The 23,757-nt window shown below is 42.3% G+C and overlaps 1 protein-coding gene across 20 annotated transcripts in view; it reads left to right on the top strand.

Moving 5' to 3' along the window:
• Positions 1 to 23,757, top strand: part of CACNA1G (calcium voltage-gated channel subunit alpha1 G) — a 326,619-nt gene that overhangs the window by 246,096 nt on the left and 56,766 nt on the right. For all 20 annotated transcript variants that reach the window (XM_083727936.1, XM_083727932.1, XM_083727930.1 and 17 more), the window contains 4 exons: positions 7,279 to 7,379; positions 9,563 to 9,686; positions 17,223 to 17,291; positions 18,426 to 18,610. In XM_083727936.1, the coding sequence (XP_083584062.1) occupies positions 7,279 to 7,379; positions 9,563 to 9,686; positions 17,223 to 17,291; positions 18,426 to 18,610 (479 nt within the window). The remainder of the gene's footprint in view (positions 1 to 7,278; positions 7,380 to 9,562; positions 9,687 to 17,222; positions 17,292 to 18,425; positions 18,611 to 23,757) is intronic.

The raw sequence follows: 23,757 nt of genomic DNA, 5'->3' as shown, positions 1-23,757 counted from the left end.
TGAGCACAAAACATCACTGGAATCCATGTTTGTCAAGTAAGGAATCCATTGGGGGCCATGTCTCCTTCAGTCACTGGAACGGAAAGTGTTTAATCAAGGGAAGCCATAGCAGCCCAATGTAAGATGTGCACAGGATCTGAGGCCCTGATTACACATTATGTTAAGTGAGTAGCACACAACGCTTTCTGTGAAAGGCGTAATTTTCACTGGGACTGCAGCATGCAGTGAGGGGAGGTTTATTTAACACTTCATCCAGTGTGGTCCCCTTAAAAATCCCCCCATAAGGCAATTACCTTATGGGAGGGACGCTCCTGTTGACAGCAGTGGCTCCCCCCCCCTCAATCCCAGTAGGAAGCCCCTGGAGTGACCTATAGAAATTCACCTCCACTCCATGTAGAGGCTGGAATGGAGGTGGTGGAGTGAGGGGAAATGCTATGGCATACCAGGTTGCTGTGTGAGTTTGTCATGTTGTGGTTTTTATCCAGCACAACCCCAATGTCTGTGTATTGTGAAGCATGAAATCACAGGGGGGGGCTAAATCTTGTCATTTTGCCATGCATGCCCTTCCGTTCCCTTGCTTTAGACTCCTTCAGAATTTTCAGAAGTCATTCAGAATTTTCTGTGGGTCTTCATGGGTAGCCAGCCCAGACTGGTAAGCCCAGCATTAGCAAGTGGATTATCTCCAGCTATTCAGTGTGCATTGTTAGCCGAGAGAGAGAGAGAGAAATTTCCCTTTTTTTCCAAAGACAGAGCTATATCCTGTGCTCGGTTTCAAGTGGATGATTTCTGCTTCTATATATTCCCTTTAGAGATTCCTAAGGAAGGAGAGAAATTGTCCTATTGGCCTCAAATTATAAAGAGGCAGCACTCTAATGAATGTTGCTCTTTCCTAGGCCATGGAGGCCATTTAGAAAACGTTAGTTAAAAGGAATGGGTGGGGGTAAAACAGGAGAAAAATCAGCTGCAGTTTGGAGCTGGATAGACGGATGAGGCTAAGTTATCCCTGTATCTCTGCTTGCCAATGAATACCCACAGTTAGAACAGGGGCATACAGCCAGACTTATGTAAATTCAGGTGCAGCTCCTGAGCACACAGAACAACACATACATATAGCTGATTCCAAAGAAGTAAACTGCAAGCTGACAGGCATCTCCTTCAACTCCATCAAGTGCAGTTAGAGAGATTGCACAGAGCATCCATTAGGAAGGAACAAGGCCTCTGGGCACCCAGAAGATGCAGAATGTGACTAATCAAATCAAAACCTGCAGACATTGTTCCTTGTATAGCCTTGGTTCCTGGAGGGGCATACAAGGACTCTTGGGACCATCTCTTCTCTGCAGTACAGGTGAAAAACATTACATGAACATCTGCAACTATTAGAAACAAATTCTAGAGAAGTAGATGCGTTGGTATGTGGCTGTAAAAATAACAAGTTTTGTGGCTCCTTTAAGACTAATAAATTGATTGTGACATGAACTTTTTGTAAGCATCCTTAAGGATGTGGAAATAGATGAGTTTGTTGTGTGTGCATGTGAGTCGGGAGGTAAATAGATAATCCACCCATACATAGGACCAGCGAATGAGTGAAGGGGACTATCTTGCAAGGTGAAATTATAACAGGAATGAACACATGCAAAAAGCAGAACTGCTAAGCATGAACCAATGATTTGAAGCAAAAATGATTTGGTCACAGGGTGTCAACAAACCTATGAATGAGTCTAGTTATTGCAGGTTGGATCTCAGTTTGCATATACCAGGTGTGAGATTAGCATGTATCATGATGTGTACCAAATTAAACAAATGAACAAAACAATAAAAATCCACTATAGCATCATAAAATTACAAAGTACAGTGTCAAGTGACCTACAATGAATAAAATCATTTCTCTAAAAATGCTTGACAGAAGAATAACCTTTTCATTAAAGGACAAAATGTGAGAATTGTAGGTGCCTGTTTAATTTCAATAGGAAATATATTCTAAAATGCTGGTGGTCACTATGCTTAAAGTCTTGGTTTGAGTAGCAGCCCATCAAATGTATGGCAGTCAGGATGGCTTCTCCATCTGTTTACTTTGCTTTCATCACTGAATAAGGAGGAAGCTAGACCTTCAGGTAAAAATTACACTGGGCCTCATCTGCATGTCACAGTAAATCATAGTAAATATTGCCTGCTTTGCTCCTCCCTGCTAGCATACAGGAGAAAGAAACCAGGATCCTAAGCTAAGTGTTGATTCCAAACCAGGGATTGTGGTTTGTTTTGCTCCAAATTAATCGGAATCAGTAAGTAAATAGCAAACCATGATCCCTAATTTTGACATAACACTAAGCCAGAAATTGTGGTTTAACGATTAACTATGGTTTACCAAAACCCTGAGCCATTGCCATCCTATAGTGATTAAGTCAATGAAAGTCTTAGGTGACGGCAGGCCAAACTAGACATGATTTTAACTGTGCAAATGCATTCAACATGCACATTTTATGGTATGTAAAAAGGAGCTGAGGGGAAGCTTGAGCAGTTTCAGGACCATTGGCAGCTGAAACTAGCTTTTTTCTTTTCCTGCCTTAAGTCTAAACAAAAATGACCTCTCTGAAGCTATTATTTGCATTGCAAGGGAAACCTCAACTGGAGTGAAACAAAAAGCTTGTGTTACTTGCCCATATGAAGGTTTTTCTTTGCATCTTTGTAAACTTAGAAACTTGGACCCATTCCATCAGCAGACATTACATGTTCATTGGGATCCCACTTCCAGCTTTACTTCTGTCACCCATTAAAACCTGTGGTTGTTTTGGAATTAAGTTCTTGCATTCAAGGTTGTAGAAAATTGCTGCTTTAAAAAAATGAATTTCATAAGTCTTTGAACAGTTGGTTCTGCAAAGCTCTGGGACTTGTTCTTAACCTTGGAAAGTTAAACAATAGTGGCCACTTTTTTTCTGTAAGCTTTTCCTTGTTCCCTCCTTTTTATACATTTTCCCCATGTTTCAGAAACCTATGTGTCGCTGACCTTAAGTATACATTAAGAACATTGGACACCCCCATTCAGGGGGTTATCAATACTCTTACTTAAAGGAATCACTGAGACGCCTTTCTAAAACCCCGACCATCATTTCTAAGTAAAACACCAGTTAATATCAAAGGGAATGTAGTCCTTGGATAGACATATATTCACATCTGCATCCACAGGGACTCTGCTTGCATTTGTACATTACAGAATCCCTTCATAATATTTACTATCAAATGTGTTTGTTACAGTGTTCTTTTCTTCCACATCTATATTCATACCGACCAGGTGTGTCTTCTGAAGTAGATGTGATTAGAATAACATAATTGAGCCATCTCTTTGAACATAATGTGAACTTCAGAAGCAATCAAGCTGATTGTAAGCAAGCCTCCATCTCTGGCCTCTGCAGAGAAAGAATCTTATGGATGGGGGAGAAGGACTCTCTTGAAAGGGGGGGGGGAGCCCAGCAAAATCTAGATGTAGACCAGCTTCCTCTAGGCCAGCTCAACACTCTCGTTTCAAATTTTGTTTTGTTACCTTTCTTTGTCTAAGTTTTGTTCAGTTTGCCCCTAAAAGAAGACCGTGCCTAAGCAAATATTTGGCCCAGTCGTTTACCCTCTCCCACTGAGCAGGCGGTATGGAAAGTGAAATAATCTCCCTCCCCCCCCCCCAACACACACAGACTTTTTCTCAAAGCCCTTTGACTGACTTGCTTGAAACAATTACACAAACTCAAAATATCTCTGGCATTAAAATTGGACAAAAGGGAGATATAAAGGGGCATTCTAGGCTGCTGACACATTCTGATTTAACTACAAAGCCTCAAGATAAATACCAAGCGATGCTTTGAATAGCAGATGCTTTTGGAACCCATCCAAATTACAAAATTATCTGGACCAAGCTATAGCTGTTACTAGATGTCTCAAGGGAAGCCTTCTATCTAGGACTTGTGGACATAACATCTTTAAATAACCCTGCCTAATTAAGGCTTTTTCCCGCTGGTATTTGGAAATCAGGTGAGACACAGTAGATGTGGCCCATCAATCTATTGGGAAGGGGAGGAGAGGAGAGGGGAGCAGAGCGATTCACTATAGTAAAGAAGAGATTCACATGTTCTCTAAACAAAACATAGATTTAACTGTGGAACAGAGAGGCAAGGATCAAGAATAAATTTGTCCTTGTTATCTGAACTGTTCTCACCTTGCTTGACAGGTAGTTTTCTCGTTCCTTAGTTCAGTTTGTCACTGAGGATTTTCATTACAATAGGCATTCTTCTACCTATTACCTGGGACTAATGAGAGTCCTAGCAGTGCTCATGACAATGCAGAATAGATTTTTTTTTTCACTTATTCCATTCAATTATACTGACTGATCTAGTTTTTACTGTCCAAATGACCATATAAGAAACTCACCTCTGCTTATTTTTTTTAAAGAAATGCTAAGACTCATAGAAGGAGCTAAGCAATTATGAATAGCGCTGAAGTGGAAACAAAGTTCACTGCTCCTTCTGGACATTGTTGCCATTGTCAAATGGTGTTTGTGTGTGTGTGTGTGTGTGTGTGTGTGTGTGTGTTACAATTGCTTCAGAAGTGCTCAGCTATTCAGAAAGCATTGCCCTCCCTCTGAATTTAACAGTTTATGCCCTTGGTGATGTCAGCCAAATTTGACCGGCTTAGTCAAATGCTGTGTGACATCATCTGATTTTCTGTATGAACCCCCATTGTCTAGAACTGCTATATTACTGATCCAGGAAAATGTTGCTGCTGTATAATTAGTATAAAAATGCGGTGCCAAAGCAACAGCAGATAGGGGAACTAATGGCACTGAACCGGGTTGATAAAAGGTGAGCATTCACAATTCACACACTAAGAGCTTTATCAGGAAATTATTATTATTATTATTATTATTATTATTATTATTATTATTATTTCTACACCATCCATTATATTTCTGCTTCCCCCCCTCTATTCAGGAATGACCGCTCCCCGCTTAAAACGGGGGGTGCCCTTTGTGTGGACGCGTGCAGCCCCTAGATCTGGAGCGGCTCCAACAGCATAGGCTAGGCTTTGCCTTCCCTCAGGTGGGATACCTGGAGGTCTCCGCCTACCTCAGTCAGTTGTCCAATCCCACCTGGGGAAGAGTTGCCAAGGAGACCAGGCCAGGTAGGGGAGGGATTACCTGCCCACACAAAGGAGGGAGGATCTTACCTGGGAATTCTCACTTGGCTCCAGAGCTTCTCCCACCCTACCCACCCTCAGTCAATGTCTTATGTTGCAGGTTAATTTTCCTCACAGGTTTTGCAGGTTAACTTTTCTTCACAGGTATGCGGGCGCTGCTACGTTAAGGTCGCTGTTAAAGGGCCGGAAAGGAATTTCCCTGCATTGGCAGGTTTCGCCTTTCCCGTAGCAAAACGTCACAACTTTGGCGGTATCAGGCCTTGGGCGGAATCCTTTTGTCCATCTTCTTCTTTGCGGCGGCGATACCAGGGTTCCCCGTTAAAGGGGTTTCTGAAGGGAGGCTTTGACCGTACGCCGGAAGGTCGTCATTGCTCTCCCCTGCGGCGGCGGTGTTACGGGGGCGGCTATCTCTGCTTGAACATATGTTCTCCAGAGCCAGCCCATTCCCCCCACACACACACACTGGATAACCCTGATGCTCCCTAGGTCCCCGGCTGGGGACTGGGGAAGGAGAACGCCCAATGCCTGAGCCAAGGTCTACCCACATTTGAAATTTAATAAAGGTGTGGCCAATTTAATCCCATAGCACGTTGTCTTGAGTCGTTATTCCACATGACGGGGGGACCGCGCAGGATCTGGGGACTCCGCCTGTCCACGCAAAGCACAACTTTTGACTTGAAAATCAAAATGAGAAAATAATTGGAAAACTTTAGTTATGACTGAGTTGGAAATAGGGACATGTAGGTAATATGTCTGGTTATCCAGTGTAGACGGTGCTGAACTGTATGGACCAGTGGTCTGACTCGGTGTAAGGCAGCTTCCTGCATTCCTAATATGTGAGAAGATCATAAATTCCCAGTGACAGGAAATTCATTTAATACTTCATTGTTAACATGCTAATTCATTTCATACAACTGCGTGCATATCAGGGGAAGGATGGACAAATAAACAACAATGCACAATTAGACTTTTCAGATCGGAAACAGGGAGGGATTTTCCAGATTGTGACTAATATCCACATGCTCAAATTATTTGACATATCTTGTATCTTTGCAATTGTCCCCTTGGGAACGACGTGATTGGTTTCATTTCATGTGCCTTAATTTGCTTTCCTAGCAGACTGTGACTTTGCATCTTTGTGACCTGACCCACATAATAGCATGAGCAAATTAGAGTTTTGTTTGGCTTGATTATTTCATTCAGTCATTTTCTCCTCGGTGCATTTGGTCATTCTGCTCAATGAGTGCCCATGAGAACATTGCTTGTAAACTCCGAGATCAAGTTGTAACCAGAATTATTGTTCCCATCACTTCCCATGTGGGAATCTCCCCCTATACCTGTAGTATCTGTCCTTATATAACATGAAAACCAATCCACTGAGAAAAGGTAAAACCTAGCCACTCTTGTAGGTTCTGTTATTTGTTACTCTTCTCTCACAGAGAAGTATATCGTATATTAAAGAAAATGCCTTATATTAAAGAAAATCTTTCCCCAGAGATTCCTTCTTGCCGCCTTTATGTTTGCTGTGTTCTATTTTCCCTATCAAGTTGTTTCTTGACAGTTTTGATACTATCTGAGATTGAGAGACAATTATATTTATTCTTTCTTAGCTGCTATGTCTGCATTTTCCACCCAGTGACTTACTTTTAAAGTGCTGCTGCCGTGCTGGAGTGGTCTTTAAGCTGATACTGTGCACAGCAGTGCATATCTCTACAATAAATTTCTCTCAATCTATGCCCCGCCAGACACCCATCTCTTTACGCTGCTTCTGTAAGTGGAGGAGCCTGCCTGTACTGTAAGATACCATTAATCCATTCTTGAGCAACACAGCATGAGTGACATCTCCGCGCAGTCAGATTAATTGTTTTAGTCCTTGTTTTAAGGCCAGGATGTCCAATTCAGAGACGGCCTCCAGCTTGCAGCCTGCAAGGTATCTTCAGGGCTGATGGGCAAGGGTGGGAATTAAAGTAGCATAAGAGCTCTTCACCTGTCTGTTTTCCTCGTTACAGATTACAGTTTTGAATGGCTGCTGCAGCCACTCGGAGGAGCTGATTGATGTCTCATTGTGTTTTCAATTTTTGTCTCCCTCTCTTTCTCTTTAAGAGTAAAAAGGACCGTATGAAGGCTTGGATAAGGGCACGCCTCCCCTCCTGGTGCAAAGAAAGAGATTCCTGGTCTATCTACATCTTTGCTCCTCAGTCTAAGTAAGGCAACTTAGTGTGATTGATAACGCTGTGGCAGGGAGGGCTCCAGGATTCTGTGCTCAAATAAATATTTGCAGAGCATGGCAGTTGTAGAATTCCCGCAGACTTAACAGTTGCAAGGAGAACTGAAAAAAATGTTGCCAGCTGAAGGATTTGAACTTGTGCTAATGTCCAATGGCTGCCAGCACCTCTTGAAATCAATTATTACATTGTGTAACATTAGCTGCTGGCCGTCAATGCTAACAACATTGTGGAGGTGCAGTGGGTGGTATCCAATTAATACTTGTTTCATCAGTGCAAGGATTTCTGCTTGTGCAACAAAATAGATTCTGAGGTTTCTCCAAACGCTCCGGAGCCGATTTGGGCAGTGATTGTGGCACTAACAGGGAACTTCTATTGTATAAGCAGAAAGCCTTGCACTGGCATAATGAGTTAGTTGGATACCGCCCTCTAGCTCAAAGGTAGAGCACTTGTTTTACATGTGGAAGATGCCCTGATCTCTGGCAACTCCAGTTAAAAGGATCAGGTACCAAGTGATGGAGGGACGCAGGTGGCGCTGTGGGTTAAAGCCTCAGCGCCTAGGACTTGCCGATCGAAAGGTCGGCGGTTCGAATCCCCGCGGCGGGGTGCGCTCCCGCTACTCGGTCCCAGCGCCTGCCAACCTAGCAGTTCGAAAGCACCTCCGGGTGCAAGTAGATAAATAGGGACCGCTTACCAGCGGGAAGGTAAACGGCGTTTCCGTGTGCGGCTCTGGCTCGCCAGAGCAGCGATGTCACGCTGGCCACGTGACCCGGAAGTGTCTCCGGACAGCGCTGGCCCCTGGCCTCTTGAGTGAGATGGGCGCACAACCCCAGAGTCTGTCAAGACTGGCCCGTACGGGCAGGGGTACCTTTACCTTTACCTTTACCTTACCAAGTGATGGGACCCTGGAAAACTCCTACCTGTCAGAGTAGATCATTCTGGCAAGAGTGTGTTCCTTTAACATTCATTCATATAGCCAGAAACAACAGCAAGAGAACCTAAAGTGATTACATGCAGGGATTAGTGTTTGCAGACCAAAACATCTGCTTTAACAAAAATAATTATAATTTTTGCTGCAGTTGCTATTAACAAGTCCATCTTAAGTGTGACTATTTTCTGCTTTCTACTCAATAAACCCTCACAGTGTTGTTGTTTTATAAGTCAGCTAGTAAGGAATTCTGCATTAGATAGATGCAAGGTCTCCTCCCTACAGTACCTCTGTAGCATCAGCCATACATTTTGGGACTGGTAGCAGTAGTGATTTTAATGTGATTTCAGTAAGTATAATTGTTTGAATACCACCCCTTATTTTTACTTTGCCCATTGGCCTCTCATACTCTCAGTTGCTACCCTATCTTCACTTGTACACCTGAAAGATTTGCTTTTGAATGTGTAAGGGTAAGAATTACACTTCCTGACCTCAGAAAACACACAAAAAAAGAAACAGACACACACATAAACATTTCTGGATGGTTGGTTAATCTGGCCATGTCTTTGACCAGCCATGTCTAGAGCAGTGATGCATTCAGGCACACGGTGGGCAGCCTCTTCTGCAGTAAGTCATTCAGCAGCACACACTACACATCAGGAGCTCATTAAGAATCCTATTGCACCCAGTGCAGAAACACTGCCAAACTGATTAGCCATCTCCAGCGGAGGCCAAGTAGAAGGGAGTCCAGGCGAGAGTGGTGAACTGTACAGAGCCACAGCAGACAGCCTCCTCTATGAACTCACAAGAGCTATTCATTGATTCATTGACTGATTGATTGGTACATTCCTTGTGGCACACTACCAGTTTTCTCAGGCATTTAATTTTGGGATAATAATAAGGTATAACAAATAACTAAAAAAAAAAGTGTGATGTTCCCAACAGAAGATCTTTCTGAGAGTGAGATGCCTTGAAATAAGCTTTGCTGGGAAAAGTTTGAGAGAAGAATTATGCCAACAAATCTCTGTTCCTGAACAATTTGAAATATCTGCAGTTATATTCTAATGAAAGAAATGTGTAAGGGTGGGGATTCAGTTTCCCAAGAGTGGGGGTTGGGGGAGAGGGGATTGTTTCAGACATTTGGTTTAGAAAGAAATGGCAGTCTGCATGCTTAAGGCTTGTGATGACAACTACCGGTAATTCCTAAGTCTTCTTTTCCTCTTCCCTTTCCTAGATTCCGTGTGATATGCAATAAAATAATTACTCACAAGATGTTTGATCATGTCGTCTTGGTAATCATCTTTCTGAACTGCATCACCATTGCAATGGAACGTCCCAAAATTGAGCCACACAGTGCTGTGAGTAGTCGCCAAGCCTCATTGCTTCCTGATGGTTACCACCTTACTGATCAGATCAAGCTGATGTTGTATTCTTAGCAATGTCTGTTCTTGCCTTCAATCTCTTTAGCCATGGTGTTGGGAGGGGGCTAAACCCAGCTGGTTAAAGGTGATTTAAGTAAAAATACTGGGTCTTGTACTAGTTTTACCGAGAGATCAAAGCATCTGTGGGCAATCACCTCAGCACACCCTCTCTCTTTGGTGATCTAGAGATGATCCTATTTCATGAACAGCCTGAAGGCCACTGCAGTTTCCCTGTAGCTTTTGTAACATCATGAAAAAGTAACACTGGAAGAATGAATACAGTTCCTCAAGGAGAAAACTTTCTTTTTCAACATCACTTTCAGAATTTTGCTTTATGCAACCTTAAGAGGCTTGTGGCACCATAAAGCCCTTTTTTTTCTTTTCATAATCTTTCACTGACTAGAGCCCACTTCATTGGATGCATCACTCTGATTGAATAAACAAAAAAAAATCCTTCCAGTAGCACCTTAAAGACCAACTAAGTTAGTTCTTGGTATGAGCTTTCGTGTGCATGCACACTTCTTCAGATACCTTCTTATCACGGAATCATTTGCTGTAATAAAAATGTATCGGTCTTCAATGCACAAGACTCTTTGTTGCCCTTCTAATATGACTGCTTCACACATCTAAAGGGATGAGTGTTTTCAAATACTCATACTTTGCTTCACTTCTGCAATTCCTCCACATGTTGAGAAATTCATGGCAGCCTTCCTAAGATAAGCTTCTTTAGGAGGAGAGGGGGCTAGAGACATCGTGTCATCCTAATAATATGTTTCCACCCCTCACCGTACAAATGTACATATTTGAGCAGGCATTATGGGGTCACAGAAGCAAGCACACAAGCAGTGCTAGTATCTAAGCAACATCAGCACCAAACTTCTACTTTCAGTGTTAAGGCAAAACTGCCTTCAATTCCCACCTTGGCAAATCCTGTTCGTCGGCTGCCTGACACATCTGGCCATTACAGATGCACAGCTGACCTCCAGATTTGCATTTATGTGGGATTTGCTGCTGCTTGTCCTACTGCCATGCTCTGCTCTTGGGTTTAAGCATTGTAGTTTATAACAGAAGACAAGGTCTCATCAGTTTATCACTGGCTGTGGCTTATTCTTTTTTTAGTTCTTCACCTGCATGCTGTTACTTTGAGCAATAAATGCCCCATCCGAGCAGTGGGTGCAAAGGGGCTTTCCTTGCTTTTGCCCCGTCAAGCTGTCTTTTATTCCACTCTTCAATATCCAAGAGCAACAGCCATGTGCCAAAGACATCAAAGTAAGAACACCCCCTTTTTTTTCTTTTTTGGCATCCTATTTCCCAAGGCAGAATCAGCTTGTTTTAATACTTGACACAACTATGGCATCTGTCACAGTTTTCTTCTTCAATAAACATTCAAACGCTTTTGCTTTCTTGGTGTAATGTTGGGTTTTGGTCCTTTCCATCTGTTCTGCATTGGCATTTATTGGGGGGCACAGCACAAAGGAAGGAAAGGAATAGCTCTTTTTTGCACTTCTTTTTCTCCTCTTTGTTTTGATAGGAACAAACATCTTCATTCTGGTTCCCTGCAACATTTGTTTTGATAGATTTGCATAATTGGGTTGGTTTTTTTTTCAATCAGATCTTCATAGCAACAGTGTCTGTCAATCAGATTCTAACCAGATAAAGCACATTAAACTGACAGTTCTATTATTTTATTTCAGTTTCTTACCACTTGATCCTATGCATGTTTGCTTGGACATACGCCCCACTGAATTCAATGGGATTGCATCCTGGTGAGCATGCTTAGGATCTGCAGCTTCAGAGAGGCAAAAAGAGGGGCTGATAAACAAAACACACAACCGTTGGGGGGGCTTCTGTAACATTGTCAAATGCTATTCAGGCTGCACCCCTCTCGAATCATCTTCCCTTAGCTTAAAATGAGAGCTGAAAGCAAAGAGTATTTTTCAAATGGTCAAATCCATTCAAATTAAATGTACCCATTTGAATGCTCTGGAGTTCTATTAAATTTGAATATGAAATGACAGTTTTAGTTATTGAAATGCTTTAAAGTCAAAGTACCGGCAACTGAAATTTCTGGGTTTGGAATTGAAGCCATACATACAACTTAACGGCATGTTTGGCTGATGAACAAATGAAAGGTTTTATTGTCATGGACGAATGTCTGTTAGGAGTCCAGCTGGTGTCACAAAACAAGCAAGAGGTTAAAATAAATTTTCGGTTTTCATACCCAAACCACCAGGGCCAGATATTTTGCTACCTGGAGCAAAGGATAATTCCACAACCGAAAGCCAGATAAATTGATTGTTGAAGCTTACTTTTAACACTGGTGACCAGATAACATCTACTACCACACTGGAGAGTAGCATGGCAGAGTAGCTGGTCCAGAACAGGTCATGTAGCAACAGAACAAAATGGTTCGAGGCTCAGGAAGGAAAGTCACAAGATGATAATGCTTCCCCAGGGCAGCTGCCACCTTAGGCAGTTGCCTCACCCTGCCTAATGATAGGGCCAGCCCTACAACCCATGTTGATGAAGCTACCACAAAGGCTGTCATTTCAAAACATGTTGCAGTTAGTCATTAGAAGCAGCTGCATCAAAAACTAGTCCTACCCTGGAGATCAAGCTTTCAGACCCAAGACATTCCAGTGGTAAGGCTGTGAGCATCATTCCTTATGGAGCCAAAACAGCACTGCTCAGCTCACACACAGGAGGGAAGTTATCAGCAGGATTGGTGAGGAGAAAACCCAAAGCTTGCAGTAGTACAAAAATATTTAAAGGGAGTGAAGACTCTGAAGACTCAGCAGCATGTGCAGTGGGCATAGAAGTGGGGTGGGCAGACAGTGGGAAGGGAGAATAGAATGGAACAGAGCGGCTGTAATCCTAATTAGGAGCACTACAGCATTTTGAAGCAATTCCACCCTGTGTTCCGCTAAAGTTCTCTCTTTTCTGGGTCACAAAATCTGCGTCCCATAGATTTCAAGGAACTACCTCCAGATGTCTGCCTTTGTAGCTTAGCCACTTCACACCGACTAAGATTTCCATAACTGGTAAAGCACATAATTTTGTTTTAAATGATTGCGTGACCCACAAAGAACTGTGGCATGAAAACAAATTTAAGTTTCTGCTTTTTCTTTTCTTTCTTTTTACTCCCCCTCCCCCCACCCACAGAAACTGAACATGTGTGTTAGTTAGTTAATAAAATGTGCTCTTCATTAAGGCTGGGAGTTTTCAAACTTTTGTCAAATGGGGCTTCACATGAATCCCTTTCCAACTATTAAAGTAAAAACGCTCTTTTAATGAGCGAGCAATCATTGACACTGTTCTCCATTAACTTGCTTTATAAAACAATTCTTACATGAGTGATTTGGATAGGGCGAGAGCTATTTTGAGCTTGTGGGCCATTATTAACTTTCAGATGCTTTTCTTAAAAAAAAAAATCCCTCTATTGCATGTTGTCAGGGAGGTTATTTGGAAACAAACTCACATCTGGTTTGGTTGAATTTAGCAATTGTTCTTTGCATGCAGGACCTATGAAAGAATTAGCCGTTTTAAGAGTAAATAGTCATAGGATTTCAAAATGGTGCCTGCCAGCACACAGAATTCAGAAGAAACCACTTAATATCAAACAGGCAGCAGCGGGCAGTGAAGTGGGACAGCAGTGCTGACCTGGCCTCCAGCCGCCCATATCGCTGCTATATACCAAGACTGAAAGCAGGAGGGATGAGGCATTGGTGAGGTCAGCATGGTGCAGATGCACTGGTGGAACCAATCTGGTGTTCCCACCGTATTATTCACACTGTGCCAACCTCACAACCACTTTGTCCCTCCCCATCTCTGTCCTGGTATGCAGAAGCTATGAGGGCAGCTGGAGGCCAGGTGCCATTGCCCCAGCCCTCCATCCACTACTGAACAGAGGTCTTTTAACTGGGATTTTATTTCGGGGGGGAATAAGGTGGCCCAGGTACCAAAGAGGACAGGGGTGTGTGTGGCTCCTGCAGCTTCAGTGGTTGTGGAGAAGAGGGAATTTCAGTGGGTGTGACTTCCCCTCCTGAGCAAGGGCTTAGGTCTGGGGGCCAAGGGAAACGTAAGGATAAAAGATGGGCATGGGAAAAGATTTTGAAGTGGGGCTGGGGTGGTGTTGATCAGAAGTGTCAAGTAGAGCAACCAGGAAGATTAAATGGGAAACGGGGTGGGGTGGAGAAAGACATGCCCCTGAAGCTGAGGAACAGAGAAGCAGCTGAAGCTTTTGCTCAGAATTTGTTCTCAAGTTCATGGAGGATAAGGCTTTCCATGGCTACTAGCCATGATGGCTATGTTGGGTCTCCATTGTTGAAAGCAGTGCTGCTGGATAGTACAAGACTTCCTGTAGGCATTTTAATGGCCACTGTAAGAACAGGATGCTGGTCTAGATGGGCCTCTTCTTGTGTTATGTGTAGACCAGCATGGCTCTTCTTATGTGCAGAAGGATAGTCTTTGAATTCAAGTGTGAGAAAACTGAATAAATTTTGGATTAAATGTGACCAACTCAGACAGGATAGAAGAGAGCTGGACCATGAATCATGGGCTTACAAAGGATTTCAGTAGTCCTCTACCTTGGTATTGGGAGTGGGGGACAGTGTAAAAACCCCTAAAGGGAGTCAGGGCTCATATACTAACTTCTCCATGGAACAGACTTCTTGCCTAGAAACCAAAATAGATATTACTTGAGCTTCAGTCGTCTCTAACAATTATTCTTTGCCTTCCAGAGATGTGGATTTTCTAACCGCCTCAAGCCGGTTCTCTTGCTGTCCCAGATCCAGCCAGCCTGTCACCGCAGTGGGGGAGGGAGGGAGCACTGCCTCTAGACAATGTGCAATCCCTTTCTGAGAATTCTCTCTGTGGTCTGCAGAGATTACACTCTAAAATTGCTGCATGCTTCACGCAAAGGAGTCTAATATTCCAAACCTTTTCTGACTGCTATTAATATTTTATCTGCAGCCCTTAAAGCAGGACCTTATCCAGTCCTCCAGCAGCTCGTCTGCATGGCATGCTTGCTGACCTTGTAGAGACCCATCTTTTGTGCAGTACTCCAAAGAAGGCAGGGAATGTTTTCCTGGTGAAGAAACTTGTGTGGTCACAGCAGGAACCTGCAAGATTTGATTAATTACAGAGGCCAGTCTGGAAAAGTGGCTATTAACTGATTCCCGAGTCATTCTCCACACATCACGATCTATCATGTTTTGAGTTTTGAACAGCATTCTTATCTTAGAGGCCTCGTCTTCTCCCTCAGCATAATCAGAGATTGCAAAGAGATTAGTCTGAAGTGTGATGTCTTTAATTATTATCATTGCAAAGTCTCTTTTCCACAGGCTACTTCTGTGATCATTTGTAAATGTGATCCAGAGAGGATCCTTAGCCACCCCTGGGAAACCTATGGACTTTAGCTAAGCTATAGGGATGTCAGGTTAGACTTGGATTTCCCACAGGTACCCTTTGGGGAAATGTGGAGCACAATGACTGGAGGTTTTTATGAAAAATGAATTAGATAAGGACTGTAAGGCAGTGGTATGTAATAGCTAAATGCTAACAAATTTTGGTTGCTGTGGGGTTTCCCAATACCAACATGGCCATTAAGGTGTACCTTGCATAAGTAATAGCTTTTGGTACTATCCTGTTCCCGAATATTCAGGGTTCAGCATTTCGCACTGGGGAGGTAGAGACCACCAAGAGGGATATATATAATTCCCCTGAAGGTCACAGACAACTTTAGGCAGCTATATCAGCCTTCCCCTACCTGGTGCCTTCCTAATGTTTTGAAGTTCAGCTCTCATCATCTCTTACCATGCTGGCTACAGTGGAAGAGAGAGTTGGAATCCAAAACATCTGGAGGGTACCAGGTTTGAGGAAGACTGAATTAGCAAAAGGACGAGGATAGATAGATAGATAGATAGATAGATAGATAGATAGATAGATGATGATAGATAGATGATAGATAGATAGATAGATAGATAGATAGATAGATAGATAGATAGATAGAGATAGATAGATAGATAGATAGATAGATAGATAGATAGATAGATGATAGATAGATAGATAGACAGACAGATGATAGATAGATAGATGATAGATAGATAGATAGATAGATAGATAGATAGATGATAGATAGATAGATAGATAGATAGATAGATAGATAGATAGATAGATGATAGATTGACAGACAGATGATAGATAGATAGATAGATAGATAGATAGATAGATAGATGATAGATAGATAGATAGATAGATAGATGATAGATAGATAGATAGATAGATAGATAGTGGAAAGTGTTTAAAAATAAATAAAAACAAAATTATATTGTCAAAAAAAAGTGTTTAAAAATAAATAAAAACAAAATTATATTGTCAAAAAAGTGTTTAAAAATAAATAAAAACAAAATTATATTGTCAAAAAAAAGTGTTTAAAAATAAATAAAAACAAAATTATATTGTCAAAAAAAAAGTGTTTAAAAATAAATAAAAACAAAATTATATTGTCAAAAAAGTGTTTAAAAATAAATAAAAACAAAATTATATTGTAAAAAAAATAAGTGTTTAAAAATAGATAGATAGATAGATGGATAGATGGATAGATAGATAGATAGATAGATAGATAGATAGATAGATAGATGTTAGATAGATAGATATAGATATAGATATTAATGAAAGCACAAAAATCTGTTTCTGTTCTCACTGCATTGACTCTCCTGAACTACACCTTAAATGTAGAGAAAGGAAGAAAATTCACAGGACTTGGGTCAAAAGAAAAAGGATACTCACACATCTTTCAGATTCCCTTCACACATGTGGATTAGGAAACCCAGCTCTGCACGAACAGCAGTCATAGAGGAAACTGAGGTGGACAGCTGTGGTAATGTGGCAGATAGGAGGGTGGGATCTAGATTTTCCTCCCCTTGCAAGAACTGCTTTGCATGCCTACCTCCAGAAAGCTGGTGCTCAGCTTGTTTGTAAAGCAAGGATGGTACCAAGACTCTCAGCAATGTATTTAATATGTCCTGAACTTTACATGGGATGCATAACAGCCCCACACAACACACACTATTTCTGGTGCCTTCCACTTTCTATCAGGCACTTCCATGTATTCTGGAATTCTTAGTACAAGTAAAAAGATGTCACTGCTCATTCTAGGAATATAGAGAAAGATGTGAGATTGTGCTGCGGGAAAATGATTTGCAGTGCATATCCCACCTCAATGTATAAGAGAGCCAGCAGCTGTCCATGGTACTAACACAGATAAACGTGCATGAGAAAAAGCAAAGGGGCGTTCACGAAATTAAATCTTATCCTGTACATATTTGGACTTGTTTCTTCTTTGATAGCAAACATTGTGGGTATTTCTGTATGAAAGCAAGAAACCATTTAGCAGCTCCCAGGTATGTAAATATTCACAGCTTGGCAAATGAGATTAAAATATTGCATCTCTCTCTCTCTCTTTTTAAATAGGAACGAATTTTCCTCACACTCTCCAACTATATTTTCACAGCAATCTTCCTGGCTGAAATGACCATCAAGGTAAATTACCCTTTGGCCTTTTGGCCTCATCCTGAACCCTCATGAAACACATCTTTCCTACCTACTGAACTCATTTCATCAATATAAGCTCTATGCCAGTATGCACATGTCCTATGAAAACGGGCTTCCCTACTGGGACATCCCAGCATGCACATGAAAAACCTCTGAGAGTGTTTGGAACTCATATGCACTCATTGAGTTCTAAACAATTAAGCTACATGTTTGTAGCAGCTAATAGAGCAAGAATAGAAACCAGTGATGCTCCAGATGGTGCTGGACTACAGTTTCCACCATCCCTTTTCCTTGGCCATGCTTGGCTGGCCTGATGGGAATTGGAATCAAGCAACATGGGAAGCCACAAGTTCCCCATCCCTGTTAACCGAGGTTGGCTAGTGGAGTGTGTACTCCCATCTGTTGACCTTATGAACCACAGAACTGAGACCCTGTGCAGCAGATTGCCATGTAACCTAAATGAAGACCAAGCACATTCCACAAGGACATCTCAGTCCATTTTCGACATCTCAGTTTGTATCTGCTATATGCTCTTTTAAGAGATTTACCATTCAGACCTGCTTGCCTCTGAAAAGGCCAGTTTTAAATGCTCGGCTGAAACTTTCTAACTTGCTGGGAATTGGTGGGGATGTCACCCTTTCCCACCAGTGTGTAGAAATAAATGCTTCCAACAAAGCTAGTGTGTGTGAAATTAGCAACCTCTCAAATGATTCATTTTAGTTGTTGTGGTGACCTTGTTGCACCTGAAAATTGTTTGAAGGCATTGTGGCTCAGGATAGCATATGATCAGCAGCTTCCAACCATTTATATCTGCAGTCAGCTGTAAGAAAATATTAATTGTGTGTGCCATTCTTTTATGTAATTTCTATACATTATTGCAGACACTTTTGCGCAATTAGGTTTTAACTGCATTAAAAATACATCAGCTGTTAAAGGCACAATCTGGGATGTTTCTGCATAGTTATTTTTTACGAACCTTACATTATAACACTTTGCAGGATTGGCTTAGTTGTGTTTCTATAACTGGGAAGCCAATGCATTTGCGTCTCATATCTGTAAAAAATGCATTCAACATATTGACTCAATTAGTCATCTTTTGTTGCAATTTTGACATTTTGACAGGTGGTGGCGTTAGGCTTGTGCTTTGGTGAGAAGGCATACTTGAGAAGTAGTTGGAATGTGCTGGACGGGGTGTTGGTTCTCATCTCAGTGGCTGACATCCTGGTTTCGATGGTTTCCGATAGCGGCACAAAAATCCTTGGAATGCTAAGAGTCTTGAGGCTACTGCGAACTCTCAGACCATTAAGGTAAGGAAACTACAGAGGGTTATGTAGGATGGTCAAATGTTGTTGGGCTGGGTGTGGGGAAATGATGAATCCAGTGTGTCATGGAAAGAAATAAGGTTGCTCTTGAAGAAATAAGGAGTGGAAGGACACCTATACTGGGGGAACATACCATTAAATGTTTGCAGATGAAATCTGTACTTGAGAGAGCGCCACAGGCCTCAGCAGAGATGCTAGAGGCACAGCACACTGCTTCAGGATGCTATGTTCAGTGACCTTTGACAAAAGCAGTCTGTTGCTCATGCTAAATAATAAATTGAATTTGTATGAAAAGAAACTGTCTGTCTCACAGTGGATACACATGACCAAATATCTGGGCTTTTTTGTTTAATTGATAGTCCTTTCCTTATGCTGTCAACTGCCCTGTGATCATTGTAAATAATTGTGACAGTTTTACTGTAAACAAAATAATTTCAGACAAGTCTCCAGTTAATAATAATAATAATCTTTAGCATACACCTGAAAGAGTAGTTTGTTGGATAATGCCTTAGATCAGATGGTAGTGAATGCCACACTGTGGTGGATGCAAGGCTAAAAGTAGGAGCTCTTAGGGTCCTCTACCATCAAATGTAGTAGCCAAGCAGGATTGTAAAGGAAGAAGTCGTCTCTCAAATAGCTGGGTCCCAAGTTGTTTAAGCAGTGTAAACAAGTAACAACACCGTGAACCTGCCTGCTGGTATACAAACAGCCAGTGCAGCTGCTTCAACAAAAGTGTAATATGGTGTCTTGGGTTTTTCCTTCTGCCGAAATAATGTTTTTTGGGGACAGATGAGTGATGAGTGATCAAGACTGCTGTTACAACTAGCATGCTTCTCCCTGGAGAGACCAGGGATGATTAGGTGCTTGTTTACTGAGGTCTGTTGACAACCTGCATTACAGCACTCTGAAAAGACCCCGTTTAAAAGAAGAGAGAAGGAATTCCAAGTGTTGTTTGTAGATAACTTTCCGAGGTGCTGTGGCATTAACTACTCATTTAGATTTATTTATTTTTTTAATGCTACCCTTCCACAAAGTGTTCTGTACAGTTTATAAAAGTTATGAATCGGTTAAATAAAAACACAAGAAAATAACATCAGGGTATGTATTAACAGGGACACGGGGGGCGCAGTGGGTTAAACTACAGAGCCTAGGACTTGCCAATCAGAAGGTCGGTGGTTCGAATCCCCACGACAGAGGGGAGCTCCCGTTGCTCGGTCCCTGCTCCTGCCAACCTAGCAGTTCGAAAACACATCAAAGTGCAAGTAGATAAATAGGTATCGCTCTGGCGGGAAGGTAAACGGTGTTTCTATGCGCTGCTCTGGTTCGCCAGAAGCGGCTTAGTCATGCTGGCCACATGACCTGGAAGCTGTACGCCGGCTCCCTTGGCCAATAAAGCGAGATGAGCGCCACAACCCCAGAGTCTGCCACGACTGGACCTAATGGTCAGGGGTCCCTTTACCTTTACGTATTAACAACAATATCAGTGCAGCCAATACAAGATCATAGGGAACTTTCTACTGAATCTATTCGTCCATCATGCTCAGTGTTGTCTACACAGACCGATAGAAGCTCTTCAGGGTTTTAGGCAGGGGGCCTCACCCAGCCCTACCTAGAGATGCTGGGAATTGAGCATGGGACATTCTAAATACAAAGAAGATGCTCTACTGTTGAGCTACAGCCAATCATTAGGGGGGGGGCGGAATAATTATTGTGAAATACTTAAGATGCATATAACTAAATATATATATATATATTTTTGCAAAATTAAAATAACTTTACCTGGTGCTGGAAAGACCACAGTGTAGGTATCAGGCAAAAGGCCCGCTCCTTAGTAACCACACATCTCATTTGGTGAAGGCATCTAGAGTACAACCTCTAATGAAGATCTTAAGGCATATGCAGAAAAAGGTGAACCTTCCAGTAGCGTGGCCCCAAGCCATTTAGGAGATTAAAGAATAATATTAGCACCTTGAATTTGGCACAGAAATATTTTGAAGCCAGTGCAGATGTTAAAGTCCATATGTGATAATTAATATTCTCACTGCCCTGTATTGGAGCAGCTGACTTTCCAGACTGTTTCCACAGTTAGCCCCATGTATAACACATTGTAGTAATCCACCAGCCCCTTGTAAATCTGGACTACTTGCAACTAATTTTTTTTTCCTGGCTGCTATTGCCAGGATCAAATACAAGAGAAACCAACATTTAAAATGTATTCAGAATAATTGGGGGGGGGAGGGGGTTGAATACTATTCTGTCCTGGCTTTGGCTTCCAAAATAGATGTATGAATTATTCACTCTTCATAACACTACGCTACAAGTCATTTTTCGTGGCTCTTTTCTATCATATTAACACTTCTCTGAGTGTTGAAGGCAAATCTGAATTTCCCTCACTTTGTGACAAGTGCTCTGATCGGACTAGTAGGCTTAAAGCTGGCAAACATGTTCCAGCAGATATGAGACTGACAGGTGTTTAGGATGGAGCTGTCTGCATGGTGCAAGTTTAGCAGAAAGAATCGAGACTGCTGAGGCTAGCAGAACTGGGAAATACTCCAGGGATTAGATGTGGAGGTACGTTTTGGAAGGGGGAGTAACACATGCCCTGACTTCAATTTTCTTCATTTGTCATGCACTTGACACTAGCTTAAAACCATTCTCACTACAGCCTCAGGTAGCTGAAATGGATGGGTTCTCTGCATGGAGAGCTAGATCACATTCCTGATCTACAGGAATGCAGCATCCCCATTCCCAAATATTAGTGCTAACTCTAGTCAGCCTCAGCCGCTGCCCCCCACCCACCCACCCACAACCTCTTGGATACCACTGAGCTTCTGTTCCTGCCTACCACCTCCGTGGTCTCTGATCCACCACACTATAAATTTAGAGCCAAAAAGCCCCTCCTGGTTTCACCATTAAGGGTCCCTGGAGCTCTTAAGCAAAAACATGTTGCCCTCTTTCAGTGATTAGGGATTAGTTGTATTCTGTAAAAGTCTTTACATTTTTGCTTCCTGAAGACATGAGAACTGCATTAGCATTGAAGCTGAGGAGGAAACGACAGAGGTTTTTAAGCCAAAGCTGTGCACGTTTCTGCACCAAGTAATCCAAATGTGGTTTTGGTGCCCAGAATAAATAGTGCAACTTACATAATGCATATTGCAACATTTGGATGTGATTGTTTTTCATTATATAGTCTACTTCAAGGAATTTGCACACACACACACCCTTCCCACGCCAACGAAAAATATAGAAGAACGTAGATCTGGTGGGGAAATGGTGAAGCAGACAAGAGAGGGGAGCCAAGGGAATGACAGAAGAATCCCTGTCCAGCTTGTAGAAATCTTTCATCAAAACATGCCTGTGCACATCCAAATCTGCCCCCACCCTAGCACCAAGTGTAACTGTACTCTTTGCTACCAAAAGGAAACAGCTTAGACAAACACGCCTTCCTTTTTATCCAAAGAGGCGCCACTTCATACATGCACTCTGTGATGTGGTGTCCGCAACGGATGCAAACCATATGGGCACTTCTCCACATGGTATGTCGTTTGTGTGAAGCGCTGCCCTTGTGATTCAAGCCAGTTTTAACCGCGCCAGCAAAGCCTTGGAGGTTGTGCAAGCTTTGTTGGCCAGGAACTATGTGTCCAAGGCTTTACACAAGGTTTGCCATGTGGCAGGGCACACATGGCTCACATCCTTGGTGGCCATCACACCACGGCCACACGCACATCCATATTAACCTCTACCTGGACTAGGCTTGCAGAAAGCAATCCATTCTCTGTATGTGTATGTATGTGGTATGTTTATTTGCTGGAGGAGTTATATAAAGATCATCCATCTGCTTCTTTTTTTAAAAAAAAAGGAAGAGAATACAACATTCTATTATTAACAAAAAACAAAAGCAGTTGTCTGTGTAAATTCTTGTTCTAATTGTCGGGGAAAATAATGGAGATTGGAAAGTGATATTTCTATTATTGTACACGGGGATTTAGTGAGAGGCAGTGGCGAGCAATAAAATCTGTGTTGTAGTTTCCTGCTTCCAGCGTTTAGGGACATACCTGCTTTAAATAGTTCACTAGAACACTACAGATCACGCCTAGTGTTAAGCATGACTAATTTTATTAGCAGGAGTACTCTGGTGATTGAAGACTGACTTGTGATTGGCTCCAGCTAAAAATGAGTAGGCATATCAGAGGTGAGTGTGACAAATAGGGTTTTTTTTAATATAAAAAAGATGAGAAGAGGAGGAAGGAGACATTGTGCAGAAGTCTCAGAGGGAGACATGAAATGAAGTCCCTCAACAGGAGCTACTCTAATAAGACCTGGAAGCAAAGGGCTGGCAAAGGATAGTGCAGCCCTCAACCACTGGGACAGTAAGGGGAAGACAAAGGAAAATGGGAAGAGCACAGCCCGGAGGGCCTTGTAAGGTAAAATACCTGAAGGAAAAGGGAGAGAACCCTAGTGAAGGATTAAGGACAATTGCTGCAACGTTGTCTGGGTCAGGGCTGCTTTTATATATGGAGTACCAATTAGTTGTGGACTTAGCTGATTTAGGCAGGAATGGGAAACCTTTGGTTCTCTGGATGTTGTTCAACTCCCATGAGTCCTAGCCAACATAGCAAGTGGTCAGGGATGATAGGAGTTGGAGTCCTACAACATATGGATGTCCACCATTTCCCCATCCTTGAGCTAAGGATAGAATGGGGGGGGGAGACTTCCAGTCCCAGCTCTAAGCTAGTGTTCAAGTGTGATGCTGCCCATTACTCCAAAGATAGTGACTCTTGTCCAGGTAGGGTGGCACTCCCACTATAGGAGGAATGTATGGGTTGTGCCTAGATCCTGCTTTGTCACTGGAGGCACAGTTGACCACAGTCGCATTGAATGCCTTCTACCAGATGCAGCTGGCATGTCAACTCTGATCCTTTCTGGATAGAGATAGCTGAGCCTCAGTCATCCATGTTTTGGTAACCTCCAGGTTAGACTTCGGTAGTGTGTTATATGTGGGGCTGCCTTGGAAAAGAGTTTGGAAAGTACCATTAGTTCAAAATACAGCTGCTAGATTGCTAACTAGAACCAGATGCAATGATCACAAAATGCCAGTGCTTCGTTAATTGCACTGGATCCTTGTCTTGTTC

The sequence above is a fragment of the Podarcis gaigeae genome (genome assembly GCF_964106915.1).
Source record: "Podarcis gaigeae genome assembly, chromosome: 2".
In the NCBI taxonomy this organism is placed as follows: domain Eukaryota; kingdom Metazoa; phylum Chordata; class Lepidosauria; order Squamata; family Lacertidae; genus Podarcis; species Podarcis gaigeae.
The sequence above is the reverse complement of the archived record's forward strand: the minus strand, read 5'-3'. Positions and strand labels throughout refer to the sequence as shown.